Source organism: Bemisia tabaci, chromosome 7 (genome assembly GCF_918797505.1).
Source record: "Bemisia tabaci chromosome 7, PGI_BMITA_v3".
NCBI lineage: Eukaryota > Metazoa > Arthropoda > Insecta > Hemiptera > Aleyrodidae > Bemisia > Bemisia tabaci.
Genome location: NC_092799.1, coordinates 9853959 through 9868943, shown reverse-complemented (window position 1 = coordinate 9868943; position 14985 = coordinate 9853959). Strand labels below are relative to the sequence as shown.

Here is a 14985-nt window from a genome sequence, read left to right as displayed (position 1 = left end):
CTTAAGAAAAATAAAATAAAATAGAATTTACAAGATCATTTTGTACCTGCTGAAGCATAAGCGGGAAGGTTTGTAAAGCACTCCTTGATTCCTAAGAGTAATCTGCTGGATAAGAACATCCTATGACATATCCGAGAACATAAGCACCAATGATGTTGTCAACAGTCTCTATGATGGTGTCATCAGCCAGAAACACGCTGAAATGTCTGCCAAGACCAGAGATAACCTAAAGAACTGAAAAACTTGCGCCATACCCAAAAATCGCTGGAACAGTAGGGAAGCATCCAAAATCATGCGCATTGATGACGTCATCAACAGGGTCCCAACGACTTCATCAACTGATTTTACATGGAGATTAGATAGAGACACCCATAATAATTCCTCGTTATGGCCATGAAATTTTTATCGAACCCTCCTCCTTTTTCACAACCATTCGGCACCACCGCTCTCGGGATTCGCTGGTCCGAGCTCTCCGTCTTCCGCTCAGCGTCGCGACGGCACCGACGCCGCTATGTGGCCGGCGTCGGTGGCGTCCTTCTTCGCTTGAGGGAACCGGAAAGCCAGCTACGGTCGCTTTCGGGGGTTTTAGCAACAGGACGGACTCACATCTCAGCTATTTTTATTCTCTTTCCCACGGCGCCCCCCTGCACCCCCTCCACCCCGCACGTTGTCGCGTCAGCTCGAACACTATTTTTCATACGCGGATGGACTCCATAATCCGATTCTCGCTCACAGCTCTGCCTCTGTTGTCCGAGCGCACCGTGGAAATTCGAGCACGGGAGTATAAAATCCTCGAAATGAGAATTCCCTGCCGAAATTGGCGTGGCGTGCTTTGCGATTTATCTATTGATCCGCCATTTAAACGTACGGAAAAATATCGATAAACAGAGTGTCCGTAAAAAACACATCAATAATCGGTTCTTTACAATAGTTTCAAATCGGGAAATATTAAAGATCGTTCACGTCTCGCCACTACTTGCCAAACGAAACGGTTCTAGGAATCGAGAGATTTTTTCAAAAACATTAAACGCTTCCTCCGGTCTCACATTCAAATTCCATCAATTTTCTTTAAGGGGGGGGGGGGGGAGGAGAAGGCTTCGTGAAGTCACGATGGTTTCTTTCACTAATGAAGTAATTGCTTATTAATACCAACAACCAAAACAAGAGTCATCGATTTTAAGTGGCTGGTTAAAGACAGGACAGATATTCAACGACCATGTTCAATCAAATCAAACCCTCCTTCGTACCGAACATTTTGATTTTTCCGTTGATTTTGCTAATTTATCACGATCAAAAATACCAAAATTTCAGTAATCATTCAACAGAGTGTACGATTTTGTAAACATTCACTTCGCGGAACAATTAATATTTTTAACGAGGAAAAAAAGGATTCATGATGTTGCTAAAAATTGAAAAAAACCAGGCCTCCAGGTTAGAAGCTTCAGCTCTCATTCAAAGTCTATGCAAATTCGCAGATTAGAGGCTTTTCCCCGTTTTTTTCTCTTCTTCAACTCTCATTTTCCCATTTTGATGAATCAGACGGCGCGCTGGCATGAGTCACTATCACTCACCGTCATGAAACTCAAGGTCCAAACCATCTCCAGCAAGTGACATATTTCATCGGACCTTTCGCAATATTCTCCCGCGCGAAACCCTAACAAGTTCGGAAGCCCCTGACATTCCTCGCGTGTGGAGATTATGTCCGTCAATTGTGTAAATTAACAACCCGTTGATTGGCAAAATTCTTAGGTCTACACTCCCTTATATCCTGGCTTATCTGGTGGAGATTTTTTAAGCTTTGTCAACCGATCAAATTAAAAATTAATTACTCTTAATCCTTGTAATACGTGGAAGTTAAAATCGGCATTTCACAATCCACTCGGATGAAATTAAGACGGAATGTTGCACGTTGTTACTTCTCTTTTGTGACACTCAGCTATAGGCTAACTCCATCTCTGAACATTATTTCGATCCGAATGCAGTAAATTAAAAGCATAGATAACAATCCAATCAACTTTCAAAAACAAAATGCATTGGTTTAAAATGTATTGCAGTATTATCGACGGAAGCCTAAAGAAAGCTTTCCTTTCTTCCTCACAAGTATATGAAAAATGATGAATCGATTGAGTTTTTGTGGTGTATCAATAAATTCGAAAGATTCCGGAAAAACTCTCGAATTTCCTGCATTTTTACTTAAAATGTCCAATTTTTTTCGATATTTTTCAGAAATCGGGCGGCAAATTGAAGAGAGAGATGTAGGGAAGAAAGAAGGGGAAATTAGCAAGGAAAGAAGAAAAGTAGAATTGCCTTTTAAAAAATTCAATTTTTGGGACATGTAACCTAACCCAATCAACGTTAGCAATCGACCTAATTTCGGGGAAAAGGCGTAAAGTATCAGACAAAATGAGACAGGTGAAATCATACACCCGAGGAACTAAAAACCGATCAGATACCGTCATAATCAAAAACAGCATCCCCACCCATGATTTAGTGTTACATTTACGCGGTTTCTCAACGTGGAGCGAGTGTCCACGGAAGCCGCTCATCGGTGCGGTGGTCCCGCAGGCGACGACTGCACATGCTGTGCAGTGGCTCAAACAAATTCGCCCCGATAAATTAGTCGGCGAGGAGAGGAGAGACAAAAAGCCGACACATCGCCCCATACAACGAAAAAACAACAGTAAGTATTTTTCTGTTCGAGCCTCGGATGGTGTCGGATGCGCGATGACCACGGCTCAGACTGAAACGCACTTACTGCTGTTTTCCTAAGTAGCTGGACCCAGCGAGAACCGGTTTGTCGGTGAGTCAGATGGTCAGACCGGGGATCCGCAACGAGACGGCAGTGAACGATCGGATTTCATGAGCCCTGGGCTACGTAAGAACACTGGTGTTTCGGGGTTCGTGTGCGAAATTGCCTTATGCTTTTCTTGAAAAAGTTGGGGTAAATATTGGCCACTGATGACGTTTTCCGTTCTGACCGTCGTCGTTTCGGAGAACCGGTGAGCTTTGACGGGTTTTCGCGAGAAATCGAAGAGGATGCAGTTGTTTGCCCTCGCCGTGACGTTTTTCGGAAAAAATTGATGCTCTCTCGCTCTGATTCAGCTGAGAGGATTTTTTTCGCGTTTGAACCCTTGACCTTGACTGCTAGTGCGGAGAAGTGTCGGCATTGCATTGTGGGAGGAAAAGTCGAAAGTCTGCTGGCTGTGCTCTGTATTCTGTTAAGAGCTTTTGTTTTTTGTGGAACTGGGCTGATGGGATTTTTTTTCTGTTTTTAAATTCATTTTCCTGGAATGGGTAAATGAATGAAGTGGATACACGTGGGTTGTTTTCTGTCGGTGTATTATTTTTATACAATAGTCAATGTCTCGTCTCGATCAGCTAAGTTCACTTGCCAAATCTTCAAACTGACTGATATTCCCAAACTGTTAGTAATAATTCCTAAATTCTATTTCGCATGTTTAATGAATAATGCTATTTAAACAATAACTGTCAAAATACTTATTTTCATTTAATTTTGTGCATGAGTTAACCAAAAATCAGGTTTAATTGCAACACTAAAATTAGTGTTTGTTTCCGAAGCGGGGGAAAAAGGAAAAGGCTGAAAATCAAGAGAAATTTATCTCAAAAACTATGACAACTTTGCTGTTTGTGGTCGCAATCTTCTTTTTCCGTGAGGCCGTTCAGAAAATGACCGATAATAATGCCGGAATAACTGCTTTCCAGTTCTCTTAAATTCGCGACAAGGTGAGCCAGAGTTTGTGAGATAACTATTCGCACTTCGGTGTTGGTAACATTGCATAGCCTCAAAATTGAAGGCAAATCGATCGCTTCAGTCCGGCACGGTACGTACTCATGCCGCAATATCCCCGCAGTGCCGCAGTTGCAAGGCGCGCTGAGATAACTATTCGTGTCTCTGTGCCGCTCAAATTGCATACCCCGTAAGTTGAAGGATAATCGGCGGATTTCGCTCGTTGACTCATTGCTCTATGTTTGGAATGGAGGTGCGCCTGTGCCGTCCTCTAAAAACGAAATGCGGGCGAAAAAATCGTTTTACGAAGCGACCGGACGCTGCTCGGAGCTCTAGATTCGTTTGTGACACTGCATAAAAACCCAAGAGGCGCGGAGATTGAACTGACTCACACGCGTCCGTCGGTGAGGTCAGCTTGTCAGATCTAATGAAAGCTCCTCTGTCTCAGTATTGTGCCTCCTCTCTCACTTTCTTTGCTCCCTCTTCTCTCTCTTCCTCCAACTGCGGGTCGCCATCCGGAGCGGTGTTGCCAAAATTCTCCGCAACTATTTAAAACGGTTCTTAATTTTAAAGCAATTATTTTTCAGGATATCGTATTTCTTCCTTCTATACAATGAAACAAAATACAAAAGAAAAATTTCTATAATGTTAACAAACTTTAAAGTACAAAGCTACCATATTTACAAAACTCGCATAATATTTCCTCGTGTATTTTGCACTTTTTGTTATTGAAAATCATTTTAATCGCTCTGAAGGATCGATTTCCACAGTTTTACCTCTGGATTTTACTCTTTGTTTGAAGAAAAAAAATTATGATACTTCATGGAAAATCGCTGTAAACCCACCTTGATCACAATGTTAACCATATCAGGAAGGAAAAAACTCACTTTTTCGAAAAAATTGAGTCAAGAATGTTTTTGAGTTTCACTAGCCGTATGTTTTCTCCTGCCAAACACTTAAAGTCTATTAAACCAACATTTTTTGTGAAAAGAGGGGTTAAATTTATTTTTTACATTGAGCCTTATGCAGGAATAAAACTTCAAATCTCCTTCTCTCAGTTTCAACTTAATATGGGTTGATTCCTTTCTGATTATGAACTTTGTCCAAAATAGCAAGGCGCGGATAACTATTCAAACTCCGGTGTCGTGAAATTGTATGCCCCCTGAATTGAAGGCGAATCGATTGATCCCGTCTGGCGATGACGTTGTGTTTTTGTTGAACTCTAATGAAGTCTCTCATATGAATAGGAAGGCGCACGAGATAACTATTTTAACTCCAGTGTCGTGAAATTGTATGCCTCCGAAATTGAAGGCGCGAATCGATGGCAAGGTGCACGCCACTATTCCGAACTGCAATTCGAGCGTGCTTTCTTGAGTCTCGAGAAAGCTGGCGGCCCTGTTCCGGCGTTCTCATTATCCGGCCGCGGTGAAATAGTACAACAATGAATCATAATATTTGGGAGTAGTTTGCGTCCGGTCAACTCGAGGAAATGCGGCGGCTTAAGTGTTCTAGGTGTGGCCACTCCTCGTCCGAGCGACCGAGCGTCGACCCGTCGAGCTGTGACGTCACGCGGGCCCCGGCTGTCCCTCGTCCGAGCTTTTTACCGCCCGGAAACCCCCCGCCGAGCCCGCTTCGTGCCCCTTGATTGACGGCTATCGGAAACCCAGGAAAGCTCCCAGGGATGGGTCCCTGATGAAATGGAAAATGCGTCGGCACTGCTGTTTTAATTCGCTCCCCGCTCGGGTTCTCTGAGCTTGAATCGGAGGTGGAATATTCCGACTGTCAGAGAAAACCAGAGGGCTGGTTATCGGCATTGATAGACAAAGATTTAGACTGAGTAGACAAAAAGGAAGAACTTATTTAGAGAAAATTTTGCGATTAGGAGCTACAATTTCTTCAATATTATTCAAATAATGATAAATACGCTGTTTCTAAACCGAACCAGAAATTGGATCGCGTTCAGCAGAAAGAAACCAAGTCACATCAGCTAATGCTAAATTGGGCTTAAAATGCTAAATGGGCAATTTAATGTTTTACATGAAAACGGCTCTGCAGATTTTCATGCAAAGTTCAGTGAATTTTCTCATAGCGCGAAGCAAAATCCCTAAAATTTTCAAAGGAATCCATACAAACGTCTTCTTGTAAAAGATTAGATTGCCCAATTCAATTTGGCAATACCTAATGTGGCTTGGATCCTTTCTGCTTAACGCGTTTCAATTCAAATTCACGAAGTTCGGATCTCGTGCGCGGAGGGGTCTTCGAAGCGTGTGTTGCGATGGTAGCGCTCCTGGCGGACCGCTCGGAAACTGCGAGGGCAGCCCCCTGACACCCCCCTCGATTGAGTCGCCACCCCACTGTCCGCGCCCGCCCATCTCATGTATAGTCCGTCCTGTATTCGTAACGTCCGATGTATTGTGCCGCGGCCAATCGAATTGCCAACCGGTCCGCGATACATCCGCACGCGTTTTCGTCAACCCGTCCTCGCATTTATCCTGTATCCGGCATCCGTTATATTTGTATGCAAAGCAGCGCAAAGCGGGGCCCATTGTCACCTCGCATGCGGCACGGACCCTTTCGTCGCGATCTTGAAGGATTAATTCAAGCGTACAGCCGTGATTTATACGATCAGGCCGGCGAGAAATGCGAAACTCCGGTAGGATTACCAGCCGAATACGCCGTTTATGCTCGATGTAGCAAAATAGAGACGTCTAATTGTGCGAGAGGACATGTGATTTTTGCGACACGCATCTTGGTACGGGAGCCTGTTTTATCGATTTTCTGGTGGACTTTGGTTTTTAAATATTTCAGGGAAGCGCGAGGCTCAATGTCTTGTTGATTTCTCGCATGGGCTGGTCCGTTGGGAGTAAAAGCGTCGGTTGGAGAGGGAGGAGGGTACTGTTTCATTTTTGGTCACGAGCATTCGATCGGTAACGAATTTAACCGCCAGGAAATCACAATGTATTAACATCATTCTATATTAAAGCCTCTACACTTATATTTCAAACATGTTGTCTTTAAAGCGTGAAGTATCTCAAAACAACTAAGTTTGAAAGTCAGTCCGAGGTGTCCACGTAGATGCAGTATGTCTATACAGCCCGTATTTTTTTTTTTTTTTTTTTTTTTTTTTTTTTTTTTTTTTTTTTTGCAATTATCAGGCCGCAGATGTATGATAGGTGGTCAGTAAGTTCAAACTGAAGAATCATGAATTCCTCCCCACTGCGTTCCAAACAGAGATGAGCGCAGTGGCGTGGCGTGAATTGCGATGCATCGATTGTTCTGCCTGTTAAACTTATGGTAAAGAATCGATCATTAAGGTGTTCGCTGCGAATACCCTGTTTATCGATCCTTTTCCATGGGTTTAAATGGTATAACAATCGATATATCGCAAAGCACGCCACGCCACTGGATGAGCGTCGTCCGAGACAACGAGACGAAACTTCCTCTCAAGATCACACCTTTTACATTTTCTTTTCCGGTGTTGTGACCCTGTTTTCTGTCTCTCCCCCTCCCCCCCAGGGGACAGTGAAGAGACGAAAACGAACTCCGTTGACGATCCACATGAATCGTTCGCTTCAATGACAGGAGATTCGACATCCGATTGGTTTTCGGTCCGTTTACCTCCTCCCACCCCCCTCTCCAGGGCCCGTACCGATAATTATCGTAAAGACGGCTGTACAGTTAATTGTAACTGTGCCCGCTAATGAGTTCCTCGGCGGCGACAATTGATTTCCAATCAAGTGCGCTGGGTCACCCGACGACGGCTCTCTAACCCCGAGGTCGGGCCCTGACCCCCATTCGGGGAAATCTCGGTGGAAAGTTATAGAGACCAGGGGAAAATCGGTGATATTTTTAGTCAAAAATGCCCAAGGTTCTCCCGGTAAAAATGCATTATGTGCGAGGGGAAATTTTTCAGCGTTGAAATGTAGGTGCGTCCTGTCGTGAGAAGAACGATGATGTGTTTTTTTTTAAATGGTTCTTGAGAATCGCACCAATTTTCCTTCAGATTCCCTTCACAAAAACCGGCGAAATTCAGACTGAATTTTCATATTCATTTTTTCGTAACAAAAAGAAGAAATGCCCCAGATTCTCCCGGTAAAAATGCAATTTGCGAGGGGAAATTTGTTAACATTGAAATGCAGTTGCGTTCTTTCTGAGAAGAACGATGATATGTTTTTTCTGAAATGATTCTTGAGAATCGCACCAATTTTCCTTCAGATTCCCTCACAAAAACCGGCGAAATTCAGACTGAATTTTCATCTTCGTTTTTTCGTAACAAAGAGAAGAAATGCCCAAGATTCTCCCGGTAAAAATGCAATTTGCGAGGGGAAATTCGGCAACATTGAAATGCAGTTACGTTCTTTTATGAAGAGAGTGACGAAATGCGCGACTGAGCTGGAAAATTTGTTCCACGGCGTTTCTCTCTCGGCGTCAAATTGGCCGGCGGTTTTCAGCGGTCGAGTCGTCCGTGGCGTCCGTGCGCTGGGCGCCGCGCCGCTGTCGTTTCAGCTCTTACTCCAAGCTCGTCTTTATTTAGACGTATATTTTAAGGACCCCGAGCGGTTCCATCGAGGTGTTGTCGACGCATATAACACGGCCACCCTTTCTCTAGGAGAAATTGTGACACCCCCTACATTGCGTCGCTCGGCTGACGTAGGGGCGTAATTACACATTGAGATGAGCCCGGAAAAGCATTGGATTTTATGAAAAGCAGGGTTCATTGCAGAGTGTAGTTACGCCCTTATGTCTCGTAGGCGACGATTGGCCCCGCGCCAGACTAATCCCATCCGCGCTCCAGGTATAAAAACGTTGAGCCACTTCCGGCTCCGATTTGGAAGTCGTTGATCGATACTTTTAACGTCTCTTACGGCGGAAATCGAATTTCGACCTTTCGATACATTTCTAATCGAATCGATGCCTCTCGTGTTCCGTTGTGCAGTTTGATCTCTCGAAATTTTCAACGATTTCTCAAGCTGCGGTGCCGAGGAAGAACGGCGTATGAGCATTTCAATGTCGTCAATTTCGTCGATAACTTGTTAATTTTAAAAAGTCTGAAGTGTTAAAACTCAAAATATCCTCGGTGCCGTCGAATGCTGCTAAGATTGCACAACTACTCTTCTCATATCAGGAATATAGTGCCTTATTTATTTATTTACTTACTTACTTACTTACTTACTTACTTACTCACTCACTTTACTTACTTACCCTTTAAAGAATGAAAATTAAATTTAAAATTCATGTTAAATGTTTGGAGAACGAAAATTTAAAATATTCCGAGTAGATTCTACAACTATCCCTCTCAACGAAAAGGAAAATGTACCAATCTCTTAACGGTAATTAGCAATTCTTTGGAAGAAATTCGACGACTTTTGAATATGCGTGAATTACCTCAGCATGACAGCACTGTCACGATAAGGATCAACACCACATCAGAATATTTTCATATTTTTCCAGGTAGAGAAGTATTTTTACGAAAATGTATGGATATTTTCCTCGCAACCCTCTCAAACATTGAATTCGGGAAAATTCTCCAAAAAAATCAGACTAAAAAGAAATCAAGAATCCACCGTTAAATTCGTTCTTAAAACAAGTAACCTGGCAACGTTGAGGGGTTCTTACGGGATTTTTCCTGAAGACGGCAGAGCGCTAGAGTAATATGGCAACCAGGCGCGAAATTACTTTCCCCGCTGAAATACTACGTGACACTTTCATTCCAGAGCCTCAACTTGACGCGCCCCGCGACCCCACCCCCACCTCGCAGCGGCGAGCACTTCACCGAATGACCGTGCTCTTACGTGCGAATGGGGTGCTCGGGGTTGTTGGAGGGAAATTTATTTATTTTCACTGTCACGATGAGCTAATTTAGCGCCGCCGAGGGCCGTTTCAGCCGTTTGCGGACCAACTTCGCCGGGGAGTTGGGAGCGCTGTAACTCTTCAGTCATCGGTGAGGTCGTAACTGCGAGGCCAAGAACTGTTCCTCGCTTAACTAAGGGCCATAAATGGCTGCTCTAAGGCTCCCAGGGTTTTCGCCCGGTTTCCGGGTGTTTAATGTGTCGCCGGCAAGAGGGTTTTGGAGACAGAAGGTGTGAAAATCCAAAGTCGCCCTTGAGACCTAATATCGTTAGGACACCCCTCCCCCCCCAAAAAAAAAACCCCCACCCCAAGAGAGATGCCTACGATTTAATTAAATGTATTTTCCCAGGGGGGCAAAATTCCATGAAAAATAAAATCTTGAAAGTTCACCTGAAATTTTTCATGAAATTTCAGAAATTTCTGAAAAATATCGGCTCCTTTTCATGTTTCGCAAAATGTAAAAACTAAGACTTTCTTCTAGTTTTGTGTGTTTGAGTGCGGGTTGCATACTCTAGCCCCTGAAAAATGTGAGCTATTTCGAAGCCTTGTGAAATTTCTGGAAATTTCATGAAATATTTCACTGAAATCTCCAATTTTTCATTTTTTTCTTACGTTTTATGCCATCCTGTATTTTCCTCCTTTGCCTTCTTTTCCCCTGTAAAAAAGTATAGATAAGTAGACTTGGATGTCTGAGGGTTTGACATCAAATGCTTTAAAAACCTACGGTGGACAAAAAATTCAGTAGATCTGATAATTTAAGTGTGACTGGTGTTAGTTCTGCAAAAAAAATAAGGTCTGCCATGTTTTTTTCTTTTCCATCTAAAAATGTTAGTTGGCCGTGCGCTTTTTCAGTCAAAATCAACAGCTATCCATGAGGTTGAGGCTCCACACGAGGCAGGTCTTTTGAGAACTGCTGAAATCCGATACATTTTAAGCTGTAAAGGTCAACATGTGGTAGTTTCAGCAAAAACCGTATCTCTGGCGAGCGTCTGCTGGCGTTTTTATCGTGCAGACCTTTCAAATGGATCGCAAGAAAAATAAGACGAGTTTGTAAAAACGGTTATTTCTGCAGGGAAATCAATCGTAGTTAAGTCGTTTTTGAGAGACCAAAAAAACTTTGTTCGTCTCTGATAACTCGGTCCGACTAGAAATGGAGTATCCTCCAAATTTTTTACTCTTATTTTTAGTGCATACGACTTTTTTTAGAGCATCACAGTGGAAAAGTCTGTTTAAAACATTCGTTTGATGCGTGAAGTATGTATGACGCATGATTTTACGCCGTAGTATGTATCAAGTGGCCTCGAACTTTCAACGTTGCGAAAAAGTTTTGACCCTGGGGTAGGCCCTTGCCTGATGAACACAGTGAAAATAACTTTATCGCTAAGCTCATGTAGGTTCTGAATGTTGCGGTTCGAGGGCTCTTTTTACCCCCCCCCCCCTTTCCTCACCACTCCCATTTCCCCAATTTATAGGTTAGGTCCTACGTGCCTGGTCAAAGCGTGTCCTCCGAGCACAACTTTGTCGGTCTTCAATTCCCACAATCAGTACCGTCACCGACAGACAGAAGCGCCTCGGGGGAAAAAACCAGAAAGAAGTCCGGACCTAACCTAAAAAGAAGAAGAAAAAAAGCTGGGGGACCTGTGTATTTAACCAGGGGAAGGAAACGGAGGAAAGAATCGATTTGGGTGATCGGAGCAGGATCTACGATTGACGATACCATATTGTTGCCAGATTTCCGGCGTACAATACGTTTTCCTGTCGGAATCGGGGAATTTCGGCAACGGGGGCGCGTTGGCACCCTCTCACGGCTCAATGGCCAAGTGATTATCCCACAATTAGCCCTTGGAAATTGAATTAGAATCGGGGGCCGCGCGGTGCCCTGTCTTTGTTTTTGGTCACTGAGCATCGGGCTAATTCGCTCGTTATGGGTCAGTGTCTGGGCCGGGGAAAACTCGGGAAAAGGGGGCTCCACCATGTTGGTTTAATTGGGCATGTTTCTCGTTTGGGAGACCTTTTTTTTCGAGAGTTCCCACTGCCGGGCCTCGCTGAGTCATCGATGGATGATTCTCGCCTTTTCCGATGACCTCTTCCGCTCACGAAGTGTATTTGTCCTACCGCACTTCCTCTCCGATTTCAACCAAGGTACTCTCGTTGACAAGGAGTCCGTCTGTTGTGGTTTTCTTTCATTTCGTGTTTAGAAAATTTTGGTTTTAAATTTTATTTTGTTTTAAAAATTTAATTTTTTAACATTCATAAAATGGAAAATTTTCTTTTTTATTTGGGTGTATGCTAAAAGGAACCAATTTGGGCATCATTATTTTTTTCTCACTTTCTCCCCAATTTGAACCAAGGTTCTGTCGTGGACAAGGAGTTTGTCTGTTGAAGTTTCCTTTCATTTCTCGTTTATAAAATTTTGATTCTTAATTTTAATTTTTTTAAAAAAATTTAAGTTTTTCATTCATAAAATGGAAAATTTTCTTTCTCTATTTGGGTGTATGCTAAAAGGAACCAATTTGGACATCATTTTTTTATTTTTTTGTTTTTATTTCCTGTTCAGGCTCGTAAAATTCTCATGTATGTTTTGCAGGAAAACATACCCCATACCCTTCTTCGCCGTCTTCCTGTAAAATAATCACCAGACATTCTTCAAAAGTTCACAGCGCCACTTTGACGGACAAGATGAGGGCTGGAAGAAAGGGTCTTATCACCAGTCGATAAAAATCGCGCTCTAAAACGTATAGAACAAGTGGCCATCCACTCTGCGGTGAAGGATCCCTGCAGAGGCGGGAGTGATTTCAAAGGGATCCGCGAACAAAACCCGGCGCGGAAAAAACAGGGACATGACCCGTCCCGGAACAATCGAGTGAAGAGTCATGCGGAAGGGATGGTCAGGGCTTTGTCCCGCCTAACAGGAGGATTACATCGACGGTAAAAAAGTGGACACGAGAGAAGATGACAGGAGATAAACTGTCCCTGTCCGGCGCGTGGCGGCGCGACGGGTCCAAAGGGTTGTCCCTTCGCGTGCCGTAATGAGCTGCGGATGGGCAGGGATGTCCCTGGCGTGTGCGCCTTTACCGGCCTTTCAATTATCTGGTTCGGGCGCGCTTTTGTTCCTTGTTTGGCTTAGTTTGTTTGAGGAGTGCGCCGCTTTCGACCCACAAAGGTCAAGGCCGACCTTTTTTACGCTTCAGTTCGGGCAACGGTCATTTCGTTTACAGATAACCGGGTATTGTTTCCTGATCTGATGTGTAATCCCTTTTGGCTTCGCATGGTATTTGAAGCGCTTATTTCGAAAAAGTGCGAGGTCGGATTTCTTTTTTCAAAATTGAATTTTTGACGGAAAATAATCCTTTTCTGCCTCGTGTGTGGTTTTTATTGTCTCCTGAATTTTTGTTTCAGAGTTGATATCTTTTCGCCATAAGCGCTTCATTAGTTATGATTAGAAATCTCGAATTTCTTTATTGCGTATGTTTTTAAAATTTTAAGATATGTCTTTTAAAAACCATAAATATTTGCCTGACGTTCACATGCATGAAAATTAACCATTCTATCATTAGAACTGGAATTTGGGAAAGTTGTTTAAAACTTTCGCTTCGATTTGAAATCTCAAATGTCATCCGAGATTTCCGTGAAAACTGAAATGTGCTCATTAGAACCAGAATTTCACGGGAAGCTTTCCGGCGGAGGGATACGTAGAAACATTTACTCGATAGAAGATCAAAAAATTCCCGAAATTTTTAATTGCTTGCCAGTATGATTTTAAAGTCTGCGGAAACTGTAACTTCACGTTAGTACTGGAATTTCGGGAAGCTTTTCAAAACTTCCGTCGTGATGAAAAATTCCTGAAAGTTTCTTAGCTTGTCATTTTGAAATCTCAAATATCATCCGACATTTCTGGGAAAACGAAAATTTTCTCATTAGAACCAGAATTTCACGGGAAGCTTTCCGGCGGAAGGATACGTAGAAACATTTACTCGATGGAGAATCAAAATTATTTCCGACTCATTTTTTCCCTAAAATATCACTCGACTCTCTTCTGCTTAATTCAGTCCACTCTACTTATGAGAATCGGCCAACTGCACGTGTATTTGATCTCAGTGATCATGAGAACTACAGGACAAACATTTCTGAGAATGTGATATTGCGTCGTAGTTCTTCCATTCCCTGATTTTTATCAAAATTCTGGGGTACTCAATGGTTCCTAAAATGTATTTAAAAATACTGATCATTTTTAGCGTTAAAATTAGTCTTGAGGATGCTGATCAAATCCTTTTTTTCTATTTTAACGCGTGCACTGAAAATTATTGCATCATCAGGGAAGATGAGAAATTCCACTGTGGGCAACCTTCCCTAAATTTCTCCGAACGGAATTCCAACAGGCGATTCTAAAAAAAAACTTATCTTTCTGTTGCAGGTTAGTATCCGGACCCTTATCTGAGCTAATTACTAATGTGCCGAACCTGCGGAGTCATGAGGTCGTCTAGAGGTAAGACCGAATTATCTCTTCGGTAAACATTTAACGACTTGTCACAGCCATTAAAGTCATTGTCGGCCCCTCTCTCATCTTCCCTGCCGCTTATTTCTCCCGGCCGAAGGATAACGCTCAGATAACGGCGGCGTTATCCTTCCGCAAGCACTCGAAAGGGGACACTCTAGGTGAGTAACGCAGGTCTGCTCTTCCGAGAGACGCTGTACAAAATTGCGGCAACTGAAAGTCATCGATTTCAAAACTTGGCGCAAAATTTGAAAATGAACGGAAAACACCACGTATAGCCGTTGTCCCTGTTATACACTGAAAAAAAAATTCTCGGCGTTTTTACCAAGGTCCGTTGGTACCTTTACCATCTCACTTTTTTTACCAATTATTGGTAATTTTATCACGACAGACTGGTAAGCTTATCTAATAACCTGTATTTTTACTGGGTTTTTTTTTCAGGTAAGAAAACCACTTTTATTGGTAATCAATTCCCGGTAACTTCGCCATTTTATCTCAGTAATTCTACCACAGTCGATAAAAAATATTGGCGTTTTTACCAAGGTCCAGTAAAATTACCGAGAAAGTTCAATAATTTTACCGAGATTTTACGGTAAAATTACCAATTCCTAAATGGTAATTTTACCAAGAAAAAACTGGGATCAAATAGAACCCTGAATTCTTGGTAATTTTACCCTTTTCTTAGTAAATACACCGAAATTTTTTTTCAGTGTAACGGAGAAACAAAAGCTTTTTGTCCTAGAAACCGAATTTTGTATCAGGCAACCAAACGTGCTAAAAAGATTTAAGCTCTTTGCCAAAGACTTCGAACTCAGTTACCTCAACTGAATTATACTTCCTAGGACCAACTTCCGTTACCTGGATCGGAGACTTTACAAAATACCAAAGTTTT

At 42.7% G+C, this 14985-nt stretch overlaps 1 protein-coding gene across 2 annotated transcripts in view; it reads left to right on the top strand.

Annotated features, from left to right (window-relative positions):
- The window catches only part of Cph (BCL11 transcription factor chronophage), a 156824-nt gene that overhangs the window by 29895 nt on the left and 111944 nt on the right, over nucleotides 1–14985 (top strand). Inside the window, exon 2 of one of the 2 annotated variants that reach the window (XM_072303026.1) lies at nucleotides 14013–14084. The exons of the other annotated variant lie outside the window; for it this stretch is intronic. Coding sequence (XP_072159127.1) covers nucleotides 14048–14084 — 37 coding nt within the window. The 5' untranslated portion in view covers nucleotides 14013–14047. The remainder of the gene's footprint in view (nucleotides 1–14012; nucleotides 14085–14985) is intronic. 2 annotated transcript variants of the gene reach the window in all.